The sequence below is a fragment of the Grampus griseus genome (assembly GCF_964374135.1).
Source record: "Grampus griseus genome assembly, chromosome: 4".
In the NCBI taxonomy this organism is placed as follows: Eukaryota; Metazoa; Chordata; class Mammalia; order Artiodactyla; family Delphinidae; genus Grampus; species Grampus griseus.
Window position 1 is genome coordinate 22,084,105 of NC_138997.1, and position 27,583 is coordinate 22,111,687.

Consider the following 27,583-nt stretch of genomic DNA (forward strand, 5'->3'; position numbering starts at 1 on the left):
ATAAGTGAAAGGAATATATTTAGAGGGTTAACTTAGCCTTTTAACACTGCTACAAATTATCCCTTGATTTCACTGTGAAAGAAAAATAGTAGATTATATGGATTATAAGTATGATCCCACATAGTAGTTTTTCCCTCCTTAACAAAGAGCCTAACCCTTATTCCTACTCTTAATAAAGCTTTTAGGTACCTCCTTAAATGGAGTGCAACCCGGTGATGCTTTAGGTTACAATATTTCTGCATGAGGAAAAACCCTACATATGTTGGTATAATTTCATAGATACGGTTTGGACTTTTGTTATGGAAAATAACCACAGTCACATCATACCTTCATTCTGTGCCAAATCTATGATAGTGTTGTCTCAAAAATATGTTGACATAACAGGAAACAAAATATCAGGAAGAATTCAGTCTGTTAAGACAACTCATTTCAACTAATGAAATAAAATTGATTTGATGCAAAAGTACATCCTGTTTTCAAGCATGAGATATATTTATATATTTCTAAAACAGCTATATTTAATTAGCAATAATTTATATGAGGTCTCATGTTCTTCCAATTTTTAAAACTTACATTCCCATGAAGAGTTTCAATGACTTGAATGTAGGGATTACTTTGTATTTCATATATCAGAAATACTTCAACAATTACTTACACATATTTCTTTTTAGGTGTATAATTGTTTTTGTGTAGTATTGATATCTTTCATAGACTTTGCCAACAAACTATTTTTTAATATAATGTATGTTTTGAGTAAGGATGACACAGCATTGGTTCTCAAACATTAGTATGGATCAGAAATGACTTGGAAGGCTTACTAAAACAGATTACAGGGCAAGTTCAATAGACCTGTGGAGGGCCCTGAGAATGTGCATTACTAACAGATTTCCAGGTGACACGGATGCTGCTGGTCCAGGGACCTCACTTGGAAAGGACCCATATAAAGAGAAATCAAGTTGTTTATAAAAATTATGGGAATTACTTCCAAATTACAAGTAACTGTAAGAAAATTATCCACCAACAAGTCACTGAGAGAGCCTTTCCCAGAAGCATGGAGTGACACTTTGTCTTCAGGAACAGGTGTAATTTTATTTTATTTTTTCTTGCCATGGCTTGTGGGATCACAGTTCCCTGACCGGGGATCAATGCTGTGCCCTTGGCAGTGAAAGCTCGGAGTCCTAACCACTGGACCACCAGGGAATTCCCAGGAAAAGAAGGATGGTGGGAAGCCTAGGTGAAGAAAAGAAGATGAACACAAGAACCAGATTCAAATTACCTGTACTCTTTGAACCCTATTAGGTGAAGCCAGAGTGAGGCCTTCACATAATGACATTGAACTGCTTGTTTTCTAAAAGGAAGACCAATAGAAAGATTAAAGAAAAAATTTCTGTTTTCTACAGGTTCTTGGTGCTCTGGCCGGCTGTAAGGCCTGTGCCTCTGAGGTGGGAGAGCCGAGTTCAGGACATTGGTCCACCAGAGACCTCCGGACTCCATGTAATATAAAACAGCGAAAGCTCTCCCAGAGATCTCCATCTCAACACTAAGGCGCAGCTCCACTCAACGACCAGCAAGCTACAGTGCTGGACACCCTATACCAAACAACTAGCAAGACAGGAACACAACCCCACCCAGTAGCAAAGAGGCTGCCTAAAATCATAATAAGGTCACAGACACCCCAAAACACACCACCGGATGTGGTCCTGCCCACCAGAAAGAAAAGTATCAGCCTCATCCACCAGAATACAAGCAATAATACCCTCCACCAGGAAGCCTACACAACACACTGAAACAACCTTAGCCACTGGGGGCAGACACCAAAAGCAACTGTAACTACGAACCTGCAGCCTGTGAAAAGGAGACCCCAAACACAGTAAGTTAAGCAAAATGAGAGGACAGAGAAACACAGCAGATGGAGGAGCAAAGTAAAAACCCACCAGACCAAACAAATGAAGAGGAAATAGGCAGTCTACCTGAAAAAGAATTCAGAATAATGATAGTAAAGATGATTCAAAATCTTGGAAACAGAATGCAGAAAATGCAAGAATCGTTTGACAAGGACCTAGAAGAACTGAACAACAAACGAACAATGATGAACAACACAATAAATGAAATTAAAAATTCTCTAGAAGGAATCAATAGCAGAATAACTGAGGCAGAAGAACGGATAAGTGACCTGGAAGATAAAATAGTGGAAATAACTACCACAGAGCAGAATAAAGAAAAAACAATGAAAAGAATTGAGGACAGCCTCAGAGTCCTCTGGGACAACATTAAATGCACCAACATTCGAATAATACGGGTCCCAGAAGAAAAAGAGAAAAAGAAAGGGACTGAGAAAATATTTGCAGAGATTATAGTTGAAAACTTCCTTAATATGGGAAAGGAAATAAGTCCAGGAAGGGCAGGGAGTCCCATACAGGATAAATCTAAGGAGAAACATGCCAAGACACATATTAATCAAACAATCAAAAATTAAATACAAAGAAAAAATATTCAAAGCAGCAAGGGAAAAACAACAAGTAACATACAAGGGAATCCCCATAAGGTTAACAGCTGATCTTTCAGCAGAAACTCTGCAAGCCAGAAGGGAGTGGCAGGACATATTTAAAGTGATGAAAGGGAAACTCTACAACCAAGATTATTCTGCCCAGCAAGGATCTCATTCAGATTCAACGGAGAAATTAAAATCTTTACAGACAAGCAAAAGTTAAGAGAATTCAACACCACAAAACCAGCTTTACAACAAATGCTAAAGAAACTTCTCTAGGCAGGAAACACAAGAGAAGGAAAAGACCTACAATAACAATCCCAAAACAATTAAGAAAATGGTAATAGGAACGTACATATCGATAATTACCCTAAATGTAAATGGATTGAATGCTCCAACCAAAAGACAGAGACTGGCTGAATGGACACAAAAAAGACATAGACTGGCTGAAGGGATACAAAAATAAAACCCGTATATATACTGTCAATTAGAGACCCACTTCAGACCTAGGGACACATACAGACTGAAAGTGATGGGATGGAAAAAGATATTCCATACATATGGAAATCAAAAGAAAGCTGGAGTAGTAATTCTCATATAAGACAAAATCGACCTAAAAATAAAGACTATTACAAGAAACAAAGAAGGACACTACATAATGATCAAGGGATCAAACCACGAAGAAGATATAACAATTGTAAATATTTATGCACCCAACATAGGAATACCTCAATACATAAGGCAAATGCTAACAGCAATAAAAGGGGAAATTGACAGTAACACAATCATAGTAGGGGACTTTAACACCCCACTTTCACCAATAGACAGATAATCCAAAATGAAAATAAAAAACGAAACACAAGCTTTAGATGACACATTAAACAAGATGGACTTAATTGATATTTATAGGACGTTCCATCTAAAAACAACAGAATACACTTTCTTCTCAAGTGCTCATAGAACATTCTCCAGGATAGATCATATCTTGGGTCACAAATCAAGCCTTGGTAAATTTAAGAAAATTGAAATCATATCAAGTATCTTTTCCAACCACAACGCTATGAGACTACATATCAATTACAGGAATATACATGGAGGCTAAACAATACACTACTTAACAACCAAGAGATCACTGAAGAAGTCAAAGAAGAAATAAAAAAATAACTAGATACAAATGACAATGAAAACACGATGGCCCAAAACCAATGGGAGGCAGCAAAAGCAGTTCTAAGAGGGAAGTTTAGAGCAATACAATCCTACCTCAAGAAACAAGAAACATCTCAAATAAACAACCTAAACTTACACCTAAAGCAATTACAGAAAGAAGGACAAAAAAACCCCAAAGTTGAGCTGAAGGAAAGAAATCATAAAGATCAGATCAGGAATAAATGAAAAAGAAATGAAGAAACAATAGCAAAGATCAATAAATTAAAAGCTGGTTCTTTGAGAAGATAAGCAAAATTGATAAACCATTAGCTAGACTCATGAAGAAAGAAAGGGAGAAGACTCAAATCAGTAGAATTAGAAATGAAACAGGGGAAGCAACAACTGACACTGCAGAAATACAAAAGATCATGAGAGACTACTACAAGCAGCTATATGCCAATGAAATGGACAACCTGGAGGAAATGGACACATTCTTAGAAAAACACAACTTTCCGAGACTGAACCAGGAAGAAATAGAAAATATGAACAGACCAATCACAAGCACTCAAATTGAGACTGTGATTTAAAATCTTCCAACAAACAAAAGCCCAGGACCAGATGGCTTCACAGGCAAATTCTATCAAACATATAGAGAAGAGCTAACACCTATCCTACTCAAACTCTTCCAAAAAACAGCAGAGTGAGGAACACTCCCAAACTCATTCTACGAGGCCACCATCACCCTGATACCAAAACCAGACAAAGATGTCCCAAAAATGAAACCTACAGGCTAATATCACTGATGAACATAGATCCAAAAATCCTCAACAAAATACTAGCAAACAGAATCCAACAGCACATTAAAAGGATCATAAACCCCATGATCAAGTGGGGTTTATCTCAGGAATGCAAGGATTCTTCAACAAACGCAAATCAATCAATGTGATACACCATATTAACAAACTGAAGGAGAAAAACCATATGGTTATCTCAATAGATGCAGAGAAAGCTTTCGACAAAATTCAACACCCATTTATGATAAAAGCTCTCCAGAAGGTAGGCATAGAGGGAACTTACCTCAACATAATAAAGGCCATATATAACAAACCCACAGCCAACATCGTTCTCAATGGTGAAAAACTGAAAGCATTTCCACTAAGATCAGGAACAAGACAAGGTTGCCCACTCTCACCACTATTATTCAACATAGTTTTGGAAGTTTTAGCCACAGCAATCAGAGAAGAAAAAGAAATAATAGGAATCCAAACCAGAAAAGAAGAAGTAAAACTGTCACTGTCTGCAGATGACATGATACTATACATAGAGAATCCTAAAGATGCTACCAGAAAACTACTAGAACTAATCAATGAATTTGCTAAAATAGTAGGATATAAAATTATTGCACAGAAATCGCTTTCATTTCTATACACTAATGATGAAAAATCTGAAAGAGAAATTAAGGAAACACTCCCATTTACCATTGCAACAAAAAGAATAAAATACCTAGGAATAAACCTACCTAAGGAGACAAAAGACCCGTATGCAGAAAACTATAAGACACTGATGAAAGAAATCAAAAATGATACAAAAAGATGGAGAGATATACCATGTTCTTGGGTTGGAAGAATCAACATTGCAAAAATGACTCTACTACCCAAAGCAATCTACAGATTCAGTGCAATCCCTATCAAACTACCAATGGCATTTTTCACAGAACTAGAACAAAAAATTTCACAATTTGTATGGAAACAGAAAAGACCCAGAATAGCCAAAGCAATCTTGAGAAAGAAAAAAGGAGCTGGAGGAATCAGGCTCCCTGACTTCAGACTATACAACAAAGGTACAGTAATCCAGACAGTATGGTATGGGCACAAAAACAGAAATACAGATCAATGGAACAGGATAGAAAGTTCAGAGATAAACCCATGCACATATGGTCACCTTATTTTTGATAAAGGAGCCAAGAATATACAATGGAAAAAGACAGCCACTTCAATAAGTGGTCCTGGGAAAACTGGACAGCTACATGTAAAAGAATGAAATAAGAACACTCCCTAACACGATCCCCCAAAATAAACTCAAAATGGATTAAAGACATAAATATAAGGCCAGACACTATCAAACTCTTAGAGGAAAACATAGGCAGCATACTCTATGACATAAATCACACCAAGATCCTTTTCGACCCACCTCCTAGAGAAATGGAAATAAAAACAAAAATAAACAAATGGGACCTAATGAAACTTAAAACCCTTTGCACAGTAAAGGAAACCATAAACAAGACAAAAAGATGACCCTCAGAATGGGAGAAAATATTTGCAAATGAAGCAACTGACAAAGGATTAATCTCCAAAATTTACAAAGAGCTCATGCAGCTCAATATCAAAAAAACAAACAACCCAATCCAAAAATGGGCAGAAGACCTAAAAAGACACTTCTCCAAAGAAGATATACACATTACCAACAAACACATGAAAGGATGCTCAACATCACCAATCATTAGAGAAATGCAAATCAAAATTACAATGAGGTATCACTTCACAACCAGTCAGAATGGCCATCATTAAATATCTACAAACAATAAATATTGGTGAGGCTGTGGAGAAAAGGGAACCCTCTTGCACTGTTGGTGGGAATGTAAATTCATACAGCCACTATGGAGAACAGTATGGAGGTTCCTTAAAAAAACAAAAATAGAACTACCATATGACCCAGCATTCCCACTACTGGGCATATACACTTAGAGAACCATATTTCAAAAAGAGTCATGTACCCCAATGTTCATTGCAGCTCTTTTTACAATAGCCAGGACATGAAAGCAACCTAAGTGTCCATCCACAGATGAATGGATAAAGAAGATATGGCACATATACACAATGGAATATTACTCAGCCATATAAAGAAATGAAATTGAGTTATTTGCAGTGAGGTGGATGGACCTAGAATCTGTTATACAGAGTGAAGTAAGTCAGAAAGAGAAAAACAAATACCGTATGCTAACACATATATATGGAATCTAAAAAAAAAAAACAAAAAACCTGGTCATGAAGAACCTAGGGGAAGGACAGGAATAAAGATACAGACGTAGAGAATGGACTTGAGGACACAGGGAGGGGGAAGGGTAAGCTGGGACGATGTGAGCGAGTGGCATGGACATATATACACTGCTAAATGTAAAGTAGATAGCTAGTGGGAAGCAGCCACAAAGCACAGGGAGTTCAGCTCCGCGTTTTGTGATCACCTAGAGGGGTGGGATAGTGAGGGTGGGAGGGAGATGCAAGAGGGAGGAGATATGGGGATATATGTATATGTATAGCTGATTCACTTTGTTATAAAGCAGAAACTAACACACCATTGTAAAGCAACTGTACTCCAATAAAGATGTTTAAAAAAAAATGAAAAAAAATGACCCACCAACGTCCACGTTATAATGAACTTTCCCCATAATTACTAATGCAAAGTAGTTTTGTTTATATTATTAACCTTCTGAGTAATTAACAAACTGAAAATTCATAAGTATTCTGGCTGCCAAAGAATCTCTCTGTACTTAATTTCATTTTGGCTTTAAAAGTATTTTATTTGAAATAAAATATAAAAGCAGCAGTAAAATTTTCTAACTATAAAATCACATGGATGTGTGCTTATGCCACTGTAATATTTTGAAGCAAGATAACTGTGTAATAAAAAGACCTAAGTACGCTGCTACCTAAGATATTTCAAACTAAGTATCAGAATACAGTTCAGTGAACAAATTGCTAGTGAATAGATGACAGGTAGAGTTTTATTACAGCTTTTGGTAACAAATATTAAGATATTTCCTGCTTTATTAAAACCTAGTTTCTTATTGTGAATAACTAAGTATCTCAACTTATTTCTTTATAGTACTTATGGATGAGCTCCAAATACATTCTTTATTCCCTAATTTTGCACTGCTCAAATACGTGCTTAATTTTGTGGGAAAAAGGACGGCAGAACTGAACAATGGCACAAAACAAAACAAAAAACAAAATGTAAAACACAGTTCTATAGGCTTATGCCCCAACATTTTCACATAAATATTGCAATAACTATATTCAATAATTTGCTCCTTAATTTATATCACTTTTTATTACCTGTAAAATTTATATTCTATCAGACATATATATATGCATAAATATAAAATATATAAATATATACACACACACATATATATGTGAGAGATATATCTGATGTAGCTTATAAGTCAGAAAACTAAATCTTTAGTAAAGTCTTTTACATGGTTAAGAATTCTACAAAATTTCTGTTGGACTCAATTGAGATTTCTAATTATAAGTTCCTTATTTTTGACTTTTGATATTTTCTAGTGGCACTGAAATTAATGTCCTAGCATAAGCAGCAGGACACACTTGAGTGCAATCAGGGCAGCGAGGCAGGTGTCGGCCAGGCCACCTTGGCAATCAGTTTTCTTGGCGCAGACAATCTCAAAATCACTCTCACATTCCCACACTGTGCTTTATTCTTCCATTGACCTCTATGTCTGACCTCTCCCGAAGAATTATAATCAACAAATTATTATTGTTGCTTTTCTTTGTAACTTGCATACTTACAATCGGGAGGCATCTTTTCCATAAATACCGTGTAATATTCTTTTAGAAGTTCAAAATTTTCCTGATTAATACTTTCTTGCAAAGAGACATCTCCAAACCTAAACACAGAACAAAGAGAATAGTTATGGGTTATAAAATAGCACCCGAAAGTTACTTTTTTTAATCTTTCTTTGTTAAATAGGTGGCAGTAGTTTTGTAAGGAAGGAGTCTCTGTTTTCTAAGCAACATTGTGCAAAGGTGATTTCAACTATATTCCAGTCTCCACTGGCCCTGACTCCACCAATCCCTATTGACACACCAAAATATTCTCACAGTCATCAAATGTGAACCTGAATGAAATATGAAATCTAAAACACCAACCCCGTGCCTCTGCATAATTGATACTCAGTTAATGTTAGTCTCCCTACCTCTGCAGGGCTATATCTCTAAAGACCTAAAAACTCTTCCTTCTCTCTTTTTATCCCTCCTATATTCCTCTTCACCAATGACAGCTTGCGGAGAGGTCCAGAGGACCAGGACTGAACATTGGGCTGCATACAGTCTTAAACACACTGTCAACTGCTGTAGGCACATGTAGAGTACTCCAGTCTTCCAGGGACTGGTTCACTTCTGTGGCCCTTTCTTTCTGCCCACACCATGAAGGATGCCAGCCTCTGTACTGGTGCTCTTCTGCCACCTTCTTCAGGCAAAACTTTCTACCTGTATATCACTGACCTTGTGTTTTCTTTAAGCCCTTCTCAGGTTTAAACTTAAAATCCTCTTGTCTCTCTATAAAAGGACGCCATGCAAATGGCTTCCAATATGTATCCTCATCCAAACGGCTTCCAACATGTATCCTCATCCAAATATCTCCATTCAAATCTGTATTTCTAGATGTCAACTGAAAATTTCAAAGTGAATTAACCCACACCACTTCAAATGCAACCTAACCAAAAACTGAAACCACCTCCTCCTTTTGTTTAGAAATAGGCGTGTTTCTAATAATCTGACATTAATTCAGGTTCAAAATCTAGGCACCCTTTTGGATTTCCTTGGTTTTCCGCACTCCATCCACTATTCACTGATATATTCACATCTCCGGTGTCCTTTCCTTCTTTTTCTTTACCACTGTCATTTTAGGTATTTAGTAATATTCAGTCTCGACTGGATATAAAGCCTCCCAAATATGAGAAGTGCTATGCCTCCAGGTTCCCTCCCTTCCAATCTATCCCTTACATCATGGTCAGATCATTCATTCATTCAACAAATATTTATTTAACATCAGCCATGTGCCAGATGCTGCATAGGCAATGAATGAAATGTTGGAGAAGTTAGTCTACCACCCATTTCATCATATCTGCTCACTAAACTTCACTGCACCTCCTCTCTGTGTAAGAACAAAGTCCAGTCTCTTTAGTTTAGCATCTAATGTCTCCACAAAGGCCTCCGAAACCCTTTGTTTGTGGGAATGGAATTACACCCTTCTACTTTACCAGCAGGATTTTGATGCCTTTGGAACTTTTCACATGCTATTCCTCCTCTGACTAGGAAGCCTTACTTTCCTTATCAGCTTGATTAATTCTGATTTGTCCTTCAAAGCCCTGTGGAAGGTGTATATATACTATGAAACCTTCCTGATGAAATGTTCTCCCATCTGTGAATCACTTTCTTTCCTCCATGAATCCTGTCCCTCCTACATCTTTGCTTACTGTATGAGTCAAACTGTGGTGTATCATTTGTTGAACTGTCTTCCTTACTGGATGGTGGGTCCTTTCAGGATGGGGATCATGTCAGTTCTTCTTGTTACACTGCCTGCTCCCTGTGTCCCACAGCTTGGCAGAGTAATGCCTGGTGCAGAGTCAATGTTCAAAAACGTTACTGAGTTAAACTTGGAGGACAGGAATACGAACCCAGGAAAATCTACAGGAGAGTTAGCCTGAACTCTGAAATACACTCTTCTACCTTTTTCAGACATTATAAACACCTGGTATTTAAAAAATGTTATCCTTGTTGGAGTAATACTAGTGTTACAGACTAAATGTTGTGTCCCCCCAAAGATCATATGTTGAAGCCCTAACCCCCAGTGTGGATGTGTTTGAAGATGGAACCTCTGAAGAAGTCATTAAGATTATGAGGGTGGGGCCCTGAACCAGTGGGATTAGTGTCCTTGTGAAAAGAGTCATCAAAGAGCTGGTTCTCTCTCTCTACACACACAAAGAAGAGGTCATGTGAGCACACAGCAAGAAAGCTGAAGACAATTCTCACCAGAAACCAAATTGGCCAGAACCTGGGACTTCTCAGCCTCTAAAACTGAGAAATAAATTTCTGTTGTTTAAGCCACACAACCCGTGGTAGTTTGTTATGGTAGCCCAAGCAGATTAATTAGTACTTACTTATTTAAAAATGGATATACATTACATAAGTTTTGGCTATGGGTACATATATAGTAACATATTATACCTGGATTACATAGCATACCTAACATGTGAATGTTGATGGAAAAAGCTCAAAATTCAGAATCAGAAAAATAAAGCTCAGAGAACAAAGTGATTTGCTCAAAGTAGTAGTTGGTTGATATCCGAGGGCCAGCCTTCCTGCTTCCCTTTGTGTTTCTATTTTGCAGTTGTGTCTCTTTTTCAAATCCTATGTATCTTAAACAGCATCCAGGTATGAAAAAATACATTTTTTTTTTTTGCGGTACGCGGGCCTCTCACTGTTGTGGCCTCTCCCGTTGTGGAGCACAGGCTCCAGACGCACAGGCTCAGTGGCCATGGCTCATGGGCCCAGCCGCTCCGTGGCATGTGGGATCTTCCTGGACCAGGGCACGAACCCATGTCCCCTGCATCGGCAGGCAGACTCTCAACCACTGCGCCACCAGGGAAGCCAGAAAAAATACATTTTTATAGGCAAGACAGATGAGAGAGAAGGGGAGGGGCATTTAAAAAAAAATAAAGTGACTAACATCTAAAATAGTAACAATGACATGTAAATTAACCTAATCTAGAAGGCTTGAAAATACAATGCTAAGTATTCCTTGAAAAGTCTGTAAATGGAGAGTCTCACATGTCTCTCAAGACTGCACTCACAGGTCTTAACTTAGTAATTTAAACTCCAAACACTCTGTACTCTAGTGTACCAAAGAAGAGACAATTAATTTAGAGTGCTGTTTTCCCCCCCAATTGTTCATTAATATCATTTACCTCCCAAATTGTATAATTTATGTTCATAAATATCATTCTCCTCAACCTGTGAATTTGCTGTGAGACAACATATAAAGATGACTGGAATATAATCTGATCTTACATAATTATTTGCAAAAGTGCTTAATTATTGAAGAATCAACTTTTTGTACAATACAGTGAAAAAAATTATATTCTGATTTAAGCATACTATAAGACAAGAGACTAATAGCTTCCACACAGTTTGAGATTAAACATGTAATACAAAACTGGCATGGAATTTTGTAACTGGCAAGTGAGAATTATGAAAATCTATGTTGTCCAGAAAACCTTTTGGATGAAAGGGAGAGATGGAGAAATCGTTGAAAATAGTAGCTAAAAACAGGCACCTTCACCATCACTGAAATTCAAGACGGCTATAAATGTAGTGGTAGTCTTAGTTTAGTAAAAAACATTAATAAAGGATTAAAACATACATAACAAGTCATGGCAAAGAATATGCCAGCTACCTATGGGGGAAGGAAACATTTAGAGAGTGAATTATTGACAAGGAAGTATTTTAAAATACTCTTCAAAAGTTTTGCTTTGGGGGAAATTTTCCAGCTAGGCTTTACAGCAAGACACTAACTTCTGGGCTTCCCTGGTGGTGCAGTGGTTGAGAGTCCATCTGCTGATGCAGGGGACACGGGCTCGTGCCCTGGTCTGGGAAGCTCTCACATGCCGCGGAGCGGCTGGGCCCGTGAGCCATGGCCGCTGAGCCTGCGCGTCCGGAGCCTGTGCTCCGCAACGGGAGAGGCCACAGCGGTGAGGGGCCTGCGTACCGCAAAAAAAAAAAAAAAAAAAAAGACACTAACTTCTTTCTCTGAGAAGTTTTAGAGAATCTTTTAAAAATGTGTTCTGTGAATCTTAACTCTTACCCACGTTTTCGATAATCTCTACATGGGAATCATGTAAGATGCAAAAGTAATTCCTTTGTCTGCTCAAAGCGTTTTTGACAGTTGCTTATGCGATCACATACACTCATCTGTCATCTAACTGAGAAAATTATTATGAAAAGATGTGTTGTCATCCTCCAATAACAATTATTTTAGTAAATAAAATTTTTAAATTATTTAAATAAATAAATTTTAAAAATTAAAAAGTTTTTTGAATAAATTAAAAAAAATATTTTAGTAAATAAAATAAAAGGAAAAAATAGCGTGTTTTATTAGGTCCAGAAAATTTGGACACAACTAGCAGAGTTTACAATGTTGAAATATATGTAAGCACAAAAAAATTCTAAAATTTGATACACACATGTAGGTATTTGGAAACATGAAGAAAGTTAATCCATGTGAATATTTTGGTATTGACACCAATATTTTCCTTGTTATTTTGCCATATTTAAATTTGATGTGGGCCAGGAATCCTTAAATATGAATAATTCTGCTTGCCATATCAAATAACTTTGTACTGACGAAAAGGAAAATGTTACCCATGAATCTAATTTCTATGTACAGGAACGCGTGGAATTATTTAGCATATCCATAACAATTATACAAAAAAATCAAGTACCGACCTTATATCTGAAGCTTACCTCTCAGCAAGAGTTTGCTGTTCATTGATTCCAACATTAAAAAGTATTGGATACACATGAAGCAATTGTCCTTCTTTAATCTGTAGAGGCAGGGACTCAAACATTCTGCCTGGAAGCTTCACCTCCACCACATAATGTTCACTGGAGAAAGAGGAGGGCAAAGAGAAGCAGCCTTGCTTTTTTTCATTCAATGTTACTTTAGATTCATATGAAAGAAACAATAAAACAGTTGGAATATAGCAGTGATTTAGGTTTTTGGCTTCTATCTGCTTATTTTCTTTTATTAATTCATTTGATAATCATTTCATTCACTTCACTGTTAAATTACTTGGCATAAAGAGTCATTTACATTTATCTCCATTACTCTGAGGTTTTATAGGAAAGGAAGAATATTTAGTGCATCTTTGTATAAAAGGGCCATGTGCATAAGAGCTTCAATATTTGTTTTCTTGATTTAATTATTTAAAAACCCAGTCTCAAGAATAAGAAAAGCAATTTAATGATGGATTTTTTAATATAGTGAAACTAATGAACCAAATCATTTATACATTTTTTAGCATGGCCTAATTGTTATTATAGATGAACCTCCGTTTGTGATGACCTGATGGAAATGTAATGGTTTCATTATTTAAGATGTAACCTTTCGGCTTTCCTGATCATTTTGCAACATTAACATATCACCAGAGCATTTTTTCTTTGGAAATTTCCATTAAAAATTACCCCTAATGTTTAGTGTTGAAAATTCAAATTAGGATCCACAAAATAGGGTCAATAAGAATAGCTGCTTGTAGATTATGAAACTTGATATCTTCTGATCCAGTGTGAATTGATTAAAGAAATGTCAAGTTTCATCTGGAATTTAGGAAAATCCATGTGCTTCCTGAACTATATAGAGTGCTGGTGTTGTAATATGTGTATGGGGTAATGAAGAACAGGACAATTAGAGAGTCTCTGTGAAAATCTTTTCAGTTTCTCTAGTATGATAATACTGCTACGTACTCTGGATACTTGACAGTGAGACTTGTTTCTTACCTCAGCTTTGAACTAGAGAATCTGGAAATACCATCAATCCAGCAAGCAGGGATGTTAGCACTACCCTCAGAGGATGGACACTTTATTTTTCTTTCCTAAATTGCTCTCAGTGTCCTTTACAATAGCCTGGCTAACAGAAGGCTGATGTTTATTTCAAAATTTTCAGGAATATGAGAAGATTCAATGAGCCAAGCCTGCATTTAAAGATTTCTCTGAAGGTAAAACATTATACACATTCTTTATGATAACTTTTTTTTAATTGAAGTATAGCTGATATACAATGTTGTGTTTCAGGTGTACAGCAAAGTGATTATTCTTTTTCAGATTTTTTCCATTATAGGTTATTACAAGATACTGAATAGTTCCCTGTGCTATACAGTAGGTCAATGTTATTTATATAGTAGTGTGTATCTGTTAATTCCATACTCCCAATTTACCCCCCACCCCTTTCCCGTTTGGTAATCGTAAGGTTGTTTTCTATGTCTGTGAGTCTATTTCTGTTTTGTAAATAAGTTCATTTGTATCATTTTTTTTTGATTCCACATATAAGTGATATTATGTGATATTTGTCTTTGTCTGACTTACTTCACTTAGTATGATCATTTCTACGTCCATCCATGTTGCTGCAAATAGCATTATTTCATTCTTTTTTATGGCTAATATTCCATTGTATATATGTATCACATCTTCCTTATTCATTCATCTGTCAATGGGCATTTAGGTTGCTTCCATGTCTTGGTTGTTGTAAATAGTGCTGCTGTGAACATTGGGGTGCATGTATTTTTTTGAATTAGGGGTTACATTTTTTTCCAGAGATATGCTCAGGAGTGGGCTTGCTGGATCATATGATAACTCTACTTTCAGTTTTTTAAGGAACCTCCATACTGTTCTCCATAGTGGCTGCACCAATTTATATTCCCACCAACAGTGTAGGAGGGTTCCCTTTTCTCCACACCCTCTCTAGCATTTATTATTTGTAGACTTTTTGATGAAGGCCATTCTGACTGGTTGTGAGGTGATACCTCATTGCAGTTTTGATCTACATCTCTCTAATAATTAGCAATGCTGAGCATCTTTTCATGTACCTGTTGGCCATCTGTATGTCTTCTCTGGAGAAATGTCTATTTAGGTCTACTGCCCATTTTTTGATTGTTTTTTTTTTTTTTTGATATTGAGCTGTACGAACTGTATATTTTGGAAATTAATCCCTTCTCAGTTTCGTCATTTGCAAATATTTTCTCCCATTCTGTTTGTTGTCTTTTTGTTTTGTTTATGGTTTCCTTTGCTGTGCAAAAGCCTTTAAGTTTAATTAGGTCCCATTTGTTTATTTTTGCTTTTGTTTTCATTACTCTAAGGGACGGATCCAAAAATATATTGCAATTTATGTCAACAGTGTTCTGCCCTATGTTTTCCTCTAGGAGTTTTATAGTATCCAGTCTTACATTTAGGTCTTTAATCCATTTTGAGTTTATTTTTGTAAACTCAACGAATGTTCTAATTTCATTCGTTTACATGCAGCTGCCCAATTTTCCCAGCACCACTTATTAAACAGACTATCTTTTCTCCATTCTATATTCTTACCTCCTTTGTAGTAGTTGTAATGACCATAAGTCTGTAGGTTTATTTCTGGACTTTCTATATAACATTTTGTCATCTCTATTAAAATATAATTGACATAGGGCTTCCCTGGTGGCGCAGTGGTTGAGAGTCCGCTGGCCGATGCAGGGGACACGGGTTCGTGCCCCGGTCCGGGAAGATCCCACGTGCCGCGGAGCGGCTGGGCCCGTGAGCCACGGCCGCCGAGCCTGAGCATCCGGAGCCTGTGCTCCGCAACGGGAGGGGCCACAACAGTGAGAGGCCCGCGTACCGCAAAATAAATAAATAAATTAATTAATTAATAATAATAATTAAGAAAAATGGTGGTATGTGCCCCTGACATAGCAATATACCTTTTCTAAAATGTTGCTGCTTTTAATACCAGGAATTTAATACCAAGTCATCTCAAGAATTATGACACTATTAACCAAATGATTCCAGCAAAAGTAAAAACATCCAGACCTTTAGATTAGATAGTAATAAAGAGAAAATTTTTTTCTCATGCCTGCTATTATTTTGAATTTCTCATATTTCATAGGGGAGCCTTACCCTACTTACCTCATTTTAGTACAATTTATGAACATTCATGAGACTTTTATGAGTTTTTCAAGATCTTCCCCTGTCATGTCACCTACATTTATTTTTCACCAAAAAGGCAAAGAGAACAAAAGAAACATTTCCAAACCAAACCTTAATTCTCCTTGGCTCCTTTGTCAGGGGTTAATTAAAAATATCTAACAAAGCTTGGTCTTAGGAAATGAACACCACTTACCGCCTTCCTGTTATAACTGGCAAGACATCATTGGATGTGGCTTCAGTTATTTTAAAAGCGACTTTCTTCAAATCTGAAATACCAACGGCCATGTCCTCCAGCATTCCAATTTCCTCACCTAAACAAGGGCAAAGGAGCTTAGTTACAAACATACTATTTGAAGAAAGTCACTTTGTACTCCACCTTCCTGCTGGAATTTGTTCTAACAGTTTAGTGAATGAGTTTCTGAAGGCAGCGAATCCATTTTCAATACGTTTTCCTGAGTGTGAAGGTTTTCATCAGTGAAACAAGAACCATTTAAATAGACTCCAGCTGTCCACATACCCTTTGAGGGAAGGAAAGAGGAATGCCTTTGCTGGAAGGTTAGAGAGAAGTTTTAATCCTTCTATGGCACGAAGTATCATGCAGATCTCTTTCCCTTGGCAGGACTGACATTTGATTTCTAGAAATAATGGAGATGGCTGAAATGAAGGTCACTGACCCAAGCTCATGCTAGTTTTATATCTTAATACACTGACAAATAAAACCTAAGAAGGAGGTAATTAAATAAGATTCTAGATCAGTCCTGCACAACAGAAATATAACGTGAGCCACATATATAATTTTAAATTTCCTGGTAATCATCTTTTTAAAGAGTAAAATTTTAAACGGTGAAATTAACTTTAATAATCTGTTTTCCTTTAGGCTGATAGTTCCAAAATAACATTTCAGCTGTAAATCAATATACTATGATTAATTATTCATTAATTATTAATATAAAACTCTTTTTTCACTAGTCTTTGAAACCTGGTGTGCACGTTGAGTACTTATTGATTTGGACTAGATACATTTCAAGTGTTCAATTGCCACACCAACCTATGTATTGAACAGGGCAGCTCTAGACAGTACAGAGTTGGGACTTTAAAAATCCAGTCATTGAAACTAGGTTGGCAAAAGCCTTTATTTAAAAAGCCTCAGCCTGTGAAATAATCCATAATCCCATTTTCAAAACATAATGAGAAAAAAAAATGTCATGAAGAATGTAGGGGTAAGACAGGAATAAAGACAGAGACCTACTAGAGAACGGACTTGAGGATATGGGGAGGGGGAAGGGTGAGCTGTGACAAAGCACGAGAGAGGCATGGACATATGTACACTGCCAAACGTGGGGTAGATAGCTGGTGGGAAGCAGCCGCCTGGCACAGGGAGATCAGCTCGGTGCTTTGTGACCGCCTGGAGGGGTGGGATAGGGAGGGTGGGAGGGAGGGAGATGCAAGAGGGAAGAGATACGTGAACATATGTATATGTATAGCTGATTCACTTTGTTGTGAAGCAGAAGCTAACGCACCATTGTGAAGCAATTATACTCCAATAAAGATGTTAAAAAAATAAAATAAAATAAAATAAAATAAAATAAATCTTGAAGACTAAAAAAACAAAAAACAAAAAACAATGAGAGTAGAAGCACAGTGACAGGGAAAATGAATACAAAGAACTAAAAATTACATTCTTTCTCTAATGCTTGATGCAAGAAAGGTTTACTACTCATTTTTATATTTAGCTGAAGAATCTATGGATCACATATCTTTATGAATAGCAATATTATTTTAACATGGACTAAAGCAATACTTACTATATGTACTTAGCAGTCCTTCATATTGTACTATCAATCCCACCGTGTGAAGCTGCTCAAGGAAGCCAGGGTCATACAAACTTGTGTGCAGTTTGATGATAAAACCACAGACCAATCCAGCAAGCTAAAAAAAAATCATTGAAGAGATTACTGGGGTCAGCAAACTTTAATTTAAAAATATATGTCTTTGAGACATCACAGACATAATTAGAAATGTTCAAGTATATGTAACAAAATTATAACTATTTCTATATCCATTTTGAAATGCGTTGACTGCATTTACTCTAGTATGGCTTGGGGAAGGCAGCATTGTGAAATGGGAACGACCACGGACTCGGAATCTGCAAATCCTGTCCCTCCTATTTCTAAGCAGTAAAACCATAAAAAGTTATTTAACACTTGCAAATCCTTCTGTTCTTATTTTTTTGCACACGGAAAATAGAGATAATAGTTCTCATTTTGCAGAGTTGTTGAAAGGACACAATGGAGAAACGTGTATAAGGCAGAGCATAATGCCTGACACTTAGCTCCGTTTGCTACTGGGTCATGCATGAAATAGGGGGGACAAGAGATATTTTGGGTAAAACATGCCCTTTGTCTGGAAGGTTTAGAAGGAGAGGCTTCTGTCTCTTTCCTTCCATGTGTCTGTCTATAAAACTCAATCATGGTGGTGGAGGCAGGAGGGGAGAAGGAACACAGCCATTGTGATGGAGGCCAACCTTGGTGTCATGGGCTAGGGTTGGGTGTAGGCAAAGGAGGTGGTCCTGTCAAACTTCCCATTCAAGATTATGGCCTGGTGAACTTATTTTATAAACACCAAAAAAGAGATCATTATGAAGTCCCATGTATAAATAAGGGGTTGCAAACAGATCCCTTTTGCCGGTCCTGGCTGCCATCCACACTGTGCACGGTGTGGAGAGCCCACGGCATAACATGAGGACAGGATGGGGGACCCTTTCCTTCACAGACTCTCTGCCCTGTGAAACAGCATGGACATTTCAGAGACTTGGCCACCTCTTTGCTGAAATAAATACTTCAGGTCTCAGACACTGTTTCCATTCGGCTTATATTTATTATGAGTAAGAAAAACTGGGTACTAAACTTAAAAAAAAGAATCCCTTTAAAAAGAAAACTGCCAAAGGACCTATGGTATAGCACAGGAAACTCTGCTCAAAATTATGTAACAACCTCAATGGGAAAAGAATTTGCAGAAGAATAGATATATGTGTATGTATAACTGAATCACTTTGCTGCACACCTGAAACTATCACAACATTGTTAATCAACTATATGTCAATATAAAATAAAAGGATTCAGGAAAAAAGAAAACTGTCAAAAAAAGATATCTATCTTCACCAAGGATACTATGTGACAGTCCATCACTGTGCTGGGCTCACAGGATCAAGAGGCACCTACTGCTTGGCTGAAGACGACGTCTCTTCTTAGCGTCAGCATCAAACATTGGGGAAGGCTGTAGGCCAGCTCCTGAAGGAGCACGAACGTCAGGGACTGCTTGGCTCGATTCACCACTTCTCCCATGCAGTCCTTCAGGGTGAGGATGAGGGGATACAACTGTTCATACCAGTCCTCTGTGGGGTGGATGGGGCATAAGAACAGTGGGATAGATGAAGGAAGGTCTTGGAAGATAGAACCAATTTGTTTATTTTTTCAGTGAAGTTCTACACATTATTAAGGAGTCACAAAGATTAGATTTAAAGATCTCCAATTCCAATCTCTCCTCTGAACTCCAGGTGTCTATTACCAGCCACCCACTTGGGTGTATCTAACTCATCTATGGTAGAAGTCTTCTCTTCTCTACTCATCTCTAATCTGTGCATTGCCTGTATCTTAGCGGATGGTACCACCAAACTCTTCCTATGCTGGAAACAATTTCTTGGACTTCTTCTACAGTCTCCACATTTACTGGGTCATTAAATCAGTTCTACCACCATAGTAAGCCATCAAACACTCATCTTCCCCCTTGCCCTCTCCCATCATCATTTATCCATCTCCTTCGGACCACTTTCTATTCCGCTCCATAACTGACCCCTCTTCCTCCAGTCATATTCTACTCGAATCCTTTCTCAACAGAGTTGCTAGAGGGGGCTTTCTAATCAGTTTGAATCCCATCACTCACTCTTTCACTTCCTTAACTTAAACTATTTTAAACACACCAAAACATTCAGAACAAAGTCCCAAAGCATGACAGACCCTGCATTATCTGACCTCTGCCTACATGTTCAGTCTCATCTCTCAGAACTTTTTCACTTGAAGCCTTGAGTCCCAGGTGAGCTGAACAACACGGATTTCCCCAAACCTGCTGTCTCTCATCTCAGTGTCTTTGCAAATCCTATCTCCAATCCTGGAGCACATACATATCTTCCTGACAAACACTTTATCTTCTCTGCAGACTCAACAGGGTTTCTCTCTTCCAGGAAGTCTTCTTGATTTTCCCCTTAATCCCCTCCTCCCCCCATCCCTGTTTACTAAAAGTTTGCATCACAGCTCCTTGCTCTTACTGTTCTAGAGTGATCCATGCTGTTCTGCAAGAAAGGGAGCTCACTGAGGGTGAGAAATTTCTGCTTTAATCACTGAATCTCCAGAAGCTAGCATAGCAGATATTCAGTTTTTAATTGAATGAGTAAAGTTATAATAAATATAACAAAAGTCTTTTAAGATATAGACATGTAAGAGAAAATCAAGTTTTTGACAATATTTGGAATTCGAATAGCTTTCCTTCAAATCAGGATACAAAACTGAAACCATCTGTGCTTTTTGTATGTCTAGAAATTTAACATGTTTCAATTATATAATTATGACTTTGGCATGTGAAATAGAAACAAGTTATATCCTATTGCAGTTTATTTGGAAATCAAACCCCTGACAAATGTCAAACATTATAAATTCCAGACTGTGTGCTATTCCATTAATATATAAATAAATTAACAGTAGTGGGAAAAATACAAATATGATTTAAAAGAAACAAGCGAATGCTGAAAAATTAATTATGAATCAAGATCTAAAATGGTATGACCGGGCTTCCCTGGTGACGCAGTGGTTTAGAGTCCACCTGCCGATGCAGGGGACACGGGTTCGTACCCCGGTCCGGGAAGATCCCACATGCCACGGAGCGGCTGGGCCCGTGAGCCATGGCTGCTGAGCCTGCACGTCCGGAGCATGTGCTCCGCAACGGGAGAGGCCACAGTGAGAGGCCCGCGTACCGCAGAAAGAAAGAAAATAATAATAATAAATAAAAAAATAAAATAAAATAAAATAAAATGGTATGACCTTCTCAGTTTACAAAAGTGAATGATGTGAAAGGTCAATAATCAGTTAAAACCTTGGAAGAGTTATAGGTAGTGATGAAAAGAATCATAATCATTATTGTACCATATCTATTGTCACTTACTTATTTTATGTTGTGGTGAAATAGATTAGATGAAATAAACCAAAATGGGTGAAAGGATAATTAATGGCCCCAACTCAATAAAAAGATGTGTTCCTGTTAATACTCCATGTAAATGCTTATGTGATGCTATAATGCAAAATACCTTAGGAATATTAGGAGTTCTTATTTTAAAATATTGTAGAATTAAGTGTTATGAGAGGAATAAAAAAAAAACTAGAGAAAGGGGAATTCAATGAAGGCCTATTAAATCTGTAATCGTTTAATAAAGGAATCACTGTGGGCAGCCTAGGATGAAATACGAACCGTGGTTCAAATACAACAGGCATTCGGTGACTATTGATTTTTATGTCATTAGTAGCTGTAAAAAGGGCAAATGGAGGTACCTTAGACTTATTTTCAGAATAAAAGACACATCAGTAGACACCAAGAAGGAATATTCGATATTCCTATTGTTTTCATATTTACATTCTTTTATCTCCCATTCTCTCCTACTCTCTAATTATTGTTCTCAATATGAATGTGCACACACACACAGACACACACACACACACACACACAGAAAACGAATATCTCAATAAATTGACCCAGATGTAGATCTTAAAAGATAACAGACTGAAAACCTATTTTGTTTTGTGCTGAGGTCTGCAGAGATCTACTGAAGAATTCTCCAACATAAGATAAAGCCTTGCGCAGTAGGTGGCGCTGTTTTACCAGGCTGAAGTAGAACTAACTTGGTCACTTACTCCATTCAGGTAACTGATTTATATACTCTTTTATATATTTGCACAGTTCCCAAACAGCAGGTACATGTTGTATGGGCACTTTGCATCCTCCTCTCCTGTGTCAAGTGGTCAATAACCTGGCCAAAAGTGTAATAGGCTCTTTCTATTAGAAAATGGAAAATTAACTTAATTTTTTTCCCTTGGAAGATACTAAGTGACAGCTCAAATTAAATATAGCTGATGGTTTTCTTGAAGATCTTTAAAAGAGGAATCTTCACAGATTTCTTCATTAGCATCAGGATAATTTCTTTACTCACTTCTAAACCTATCTTCACACTTATCTAACCATTTGACTCAATCAGAAATTACAATGACATTAAAAAAGAGACAGAGAGATCACCTGATTTCTAGTCCTTCTAGAATAAAACTAAGGACCTGGAAAAATAAATAAATACACTGAAATTCTAAATCTAGGAGTGTTGTTAGGTATTTGTCTGACACTAGCAATATTCCAGTGTCTCTGTTTATTGTAATTATATATACTTTTTTATGGCTAAAAGTTAAGGAAAATGACAATATAAGAAAACATTAATGATGAATGAGAAAATTACAAGTTGGTGAGCAAGGTAGAATGGCTTAAAGATATGAATAAGCTTCCTATAAAGAAGCATACTTGAGAAAGCTAAAATTACATTTTTTTTTTCTAGAAAAAAAGCAATTTAAGTTCAGCAGATAAAGGAAAACCTCACTGGCAAATGCAAATTGTGATGGCTTCAGGTTTTGTTCCCTGTTAATATTCACTCTGTAAATCTCAGGTTCTGAAATAAACACAACGGGGTGGGACAGGCCAAAGAAAGGCCAAAGTAGTCAGTTCATAAACAGCCTTTTTGCTCCAATGAGCATTCCAAATCACTCTCACAAAGGCAAAAGAAATGCTTTGGTTTTCTCTTTAAAAATATTTTTGGGGGCTTCCCTGGTGGCTCAGCAGTTAAGAATCCGCCTGCCAATGCAAGGGACACGGGTTCAAGCCCTGGTCCGGGAAGATCCCACATGCCGTGGAGCAACTAAGCCCGTGCACCACAACTACTGAGCCTGCACTCTAGAGCCCACGAGCCACATCTACTGAAGCCCGCATGTCTAGAGCCCGTGCTCCACAACAAGAGAAGCCACCGCAGTGAGAAGCGCACACACCGCAACAAAGAGTAGCCCCCGCTCACTGCAACTAGAGAGAAAGCCCGCGCGCGGCAACGAAGTCCCAATGCAGCCAAAAATAAATAAATTAAAAAATATATATATATTGGGTAACAACAAAAAAAGCAGTAACTCCTGACGGTCCTGAGACCACTGTCATATCCCTCTCAGCTTCCTGTCTCTCCATACTTACAATCTACATGGGGTTTATTTTGCCCTGATGGGAAAACCATTTTCTGGGAGGGATAAAGATGGTGTTCATTCTGCATTTTCTAGTCCAAGGAAGAAATCTTGAAATGCACACATCCACTCTTCTGAGTTTAGTTTCCTCACGTTTCAACTGAGATTTTACTCACACACACACACACACACACACACACACACACACACACACACACACACTCCTGATATACCCAAGGATGCAGGGTAGCTCAGGGCTCACCACAATATAGTCACCTATATTGTCACCTATATAGTCACCTCTCACAGAAGCTAACTGGCCCAGCAGGCACATAAGTGCCCACATCGTTGGTTCTATCCTCTGGGCTCCTTTTAGTGACAGAGGAAAATATGAAGAGAATGTTTTAGCGTCTCTATAAAAACTTGCTGAAACTCCTTAACCCTGAGACCAAGAAGCAGAGTCTTTCCTCAGGAAAGCATTAAAAAGCGTGTGGCTTTGCTGAGCTTATCCTGAGCTTTGTGAAGTGTGTTGGAAGGCATCCAAACAGAGCCTGTTTTCCAGCTTCTCTAACGTATTCAAGTGAATTCACTGAAGGATTCAAAGAACGACTGCCGGGCACCCCCCTCACCTCCTCCACACACCATCTATTTCCTGTACAGGTTGTTCACGTCCTCTGAGCTCAATGGCTCTTAGGTTGCTCAGGAGAAAAAAAAAAGAGCCGAATACCAACCAATGGTAGCAGAGCGTAATGCTTTCTTTCCAATTTCCGAGCCATTTTCTTCTCAGGTGCTTGGTCTCTTTCTCTCATTTAAGATAATGAACTTCACTTCAAGGAAGCTTGTAGCCGTTGTTATTTTTGTTATCACCACTTTTTAGACATGGGGGTGGGGGGAAGAAAAGCTCACAGCTTGCATGCCCATTAAACTTTATGCAAGGAGATAAGAGAAGAAATGAGCCTGGCTCTTAGGATTCGCCTAAGTTAAGAAGATGATGAACTGTGAAGTCATTAGAATGGCCTTTAAGGAGGGTGATAAAATGTTCAAGGTTCTGAGAGGAACAGAGACCCATCCCACAGCTGACAGGGTTTTTATAGGATGCCCAAACCTCAGGTAACACAGAACTGGCAGTGAGTTCAAGGCTGAGGGCTGGGAGTGGGTATATCATATCCCTGCCCATAGAGTCCTTGTTGGTTTTGAAGAGCTTATGTCCTCCGTCAACCCAGAGATGGCTACCTATGTGTCCCTCTGTCTTTTGGGTACAATTTTACAATGTGAACATCAGCACTGAGCGGTCAACTAATAATAAGTCTTCCTCTCCAGATACCTTCTAGCAGGACTCCTTTGTATACTACACATGGCCAACTTTGGTCATAGACTCTAGACACCCGGCCATAGGAGGCCACCAACTATCAGCCGTATCTCTGAGACAGAGGACACAGAAATGAGGCTGATCCAGACAACAGACGAGTAAGCAGGGAAAGAAAAGCACCTGCTGAGGCTGCGCTGCCTAGAGTGACTTCCTTGGCCACTCAGAATGATCTCCTCCAAGTCTTCCTAACTCCTTGCCCACCTTTACAATCTGGTCCAGGAATTTAAAAAAAACCTGTATTTATCTTTCTTTAAAAAATGCTAACCTGTCTTCCTTATATCAATTTCCCCTCTTTTTTCACTGCCATCGTGAGAAATACATTCGTCCTTCAGTATCCATGGAGGATTGGTTCCAGGAACTCTTGCAAATACCAAAAACCAAGGATGCTCAAGGCCCTTCTATAAAATGGCATAGTACCATCATCCCTCCGTATCCGCGGGGTCCACATCTGGGGATTCAACCAACTGTGGATGAGGAAACTGCAGATACAGAGGGCCGACTGTATCCGACAAATAGAGCCTCTTCAATGTGAGGTCCTATGGTTGATACTAATGTTAAAACTCATGGCCCCTACCATCACGGAGCTTAAAATACAGAACCCATAAACTAACTGGAGGAGGTCAGAAGTGGGACTGGAGGGGAGCGGGGAAGGGGCTGAGATGACTTTAAGCACGTGGAAAAGGCAGGAATAAAGGGGAAGTAAGTGTTGAGCCTGAAGCCGTAGGAAAAACCAATGGAAAACCAGGTGGGCAGTCACCATGGTAGACATAGGGAATGGAATAAGTAGGCGTGGGAGAGAAGAAGGAAAGTGCAGAGTATGGGTGAGCAGAGAGCCAAAAGCTAAGAAGCAAGGCCAAATCTAGAAATAATGGGTATCAGGTAGGGCAAGGTTAATGATAAGCCTGGAAGGAAGATCACATATAAATGTTGTACCTTCCTTTGCACCTAGTAGGAGCAGTTTTAAAGGCTCCAAGGGTATTCACACAAAAGACAAACGTGTATCTTCAAATGTTATCATCGTCGTGTCCAGTGAGCTATGATCCAAGGTAAGTGACTGACCTTGGCACCTTCCAGTTGTATGAGAAATGAGTGGACTGCTCAACTCGACACACTGCTAGGAGAAGAACAAAGGCAACTTTTCTCATGTCAAGGGAACATTATTTGTTTAAGTCCTGCCAGTCTGAGAACAATGTCATAAAACTTTCCAGTCTTGCTCTTAGAAAAACAGCAAAGGAAATGCATCAACTGATATCCTGCTTAAACTTCTCATTTCACAGCACAAAGTTGAAAGCCTTAAGTAAATTCTGCTAAGACAGTTTCCAGGAACTAAATCCATTAATCAAACAAGTTCTGCATTGGTTGCAGCACAAAAGTTTTGAATCAGAGTTTACAGTGGACCAGGAAGAGTCACATATTCACATTCCTTGAGCTTATTTTGCCTTTTGGCCTAAAAAAATCTGTAACCTCAGGACTCTGACCTACAAACACGCTGAGCTTTTAAGAATAAGTGCGTAGGTCATAGGTCATTGAGCAACCTAAAATCACCAATACATCTACATCAGACAGCTCTTGTCATTTAAATTTTGTCCAGTATCTAAGACTGAGAAAAGAGGGGTGGTGGATACTGAGTTGATGAAAGCCTGATTAGAGCACAGGCACCCAGAGGGGAAAGGGAGATACATTATCTACTCTGCAGCGAAGTAGGTGAGTGTAGCAGTTCAAGGCCAGTAAAGTTCAAGGCCAGTGGAATACAGTGCATACTTTTAAAAATTATTTCTACAGGGGCTTCCCTGGTGGCGCAGTGGTTGAGAGTCCACCTGCCGATGCAGGGGATGCGGGTTCGTGCCCCGGTCTGGGAAGATCCCACATGCCGCGGAGCGGCTGGGCCCGTGAGCCATGGCCGCTGAGCCTGCGCGTCCGGAGCCTGTGCTCCGCAACGGGAGAGGCCGCAACAGTGAGAGGCCCGCGTTACGCAAAAAAAAAAAAAAAAAAAAAAAAAAAAAAAAATATTGCTACAAATCCAACAAAGCTTCATGTAAACAGGTTCAACTTATAAGTGCTGAGTAAGTAGGCAAGTAACCAAACATAACATAAACAGTACCATTTCTCCCTCTATTCCATAATTATATGCCCCACAGTTCCCACATGGGATATATGAATCTTTTTTCTTTGACTATCTCAGTTTCTCTGTGGGAGTGAGTATCATCAGATTTATGAGAACGCTAAATAATATTTCAATTGTAATTATGAATACTTGGCAATTCTTAATTTCTGCATAAGGTACAATTCCATAGTAAACTTTTAAGAGATACCGATGGGATTGATTTTCATGAAGTTATCCCATAATACTGCTAATTTGTGTCTGATAAAACAACATTTTGTTCAAAGGGTGATAGCAAAAAATTATCTGTACAGAGTTAAGGTTAGAGATGCTTTTTCCTGGAAAGAACAGAAGCAGTGCGGCACCGTGGCTGAGGGGACAGGCTCTCAACTCAGAGCACCAGAGTTGGAATCCAGACGCTGCCACTACACTTGGTTCTACTCTTTCAATCTACAGTCAAATCTCAACATAACAGCCTGGATGTTAAAATCTAAGTCAAATCAGGTTAATCCTCTGCTCAAAATCCTCCAATTACCTCTTGATTTTCTCAGAGTAATAGCCAAATTCAATACAAAGACCCTGCATAATCCTTCCCCCAACAAGTTACCTCTAAATTCATCTTCTACTCTCTCCTCTTCACTTTCT

General features: G+C 38.3%; 1 protein-coding gene across 4 annotated transcripts in view; it reads right to left on the bottom strand.

The window, feature by feature from the left end:
- Nucleotides 1–27,583, bottom strand: part of INPP4B (inositol polyphosphate-4-phosphatase type II B) — a gene marked incomplete at its 3' end in the record, with an annotated part of 719,784 nt that overhangs the window by 68,669 nt on the left and 623,532 nt on the right. For all 4 annotated transcript variants that reach the window (XM_082653036.1, XM_082653035.1, XM_082653034.1 and 1 more), the window contains 5 exons: nt 19,383–19,555; nt 17,967–18,090; nt 16,355–16,472; nt 12,955–13,095; nt 8,221–8,318 (listed from right to left, as the gene is read on the bottom strand). In XM_082653036.1, the coding sequence (XP_082509162.1) occupies nt 8,221–8,318; nt 12,955–13,095; nt 16,355–16,472; nt 17,967–18,090; nt 19,383–19,555 (654 nt within the window). The remainder of the gene's footprint in view (nt 1–8,220; nt 8,319–12,954; nt 13,096–16,354; nt 16,473–17,966; nt 18,091–19,382; nt 19,556–27,583) is intronic.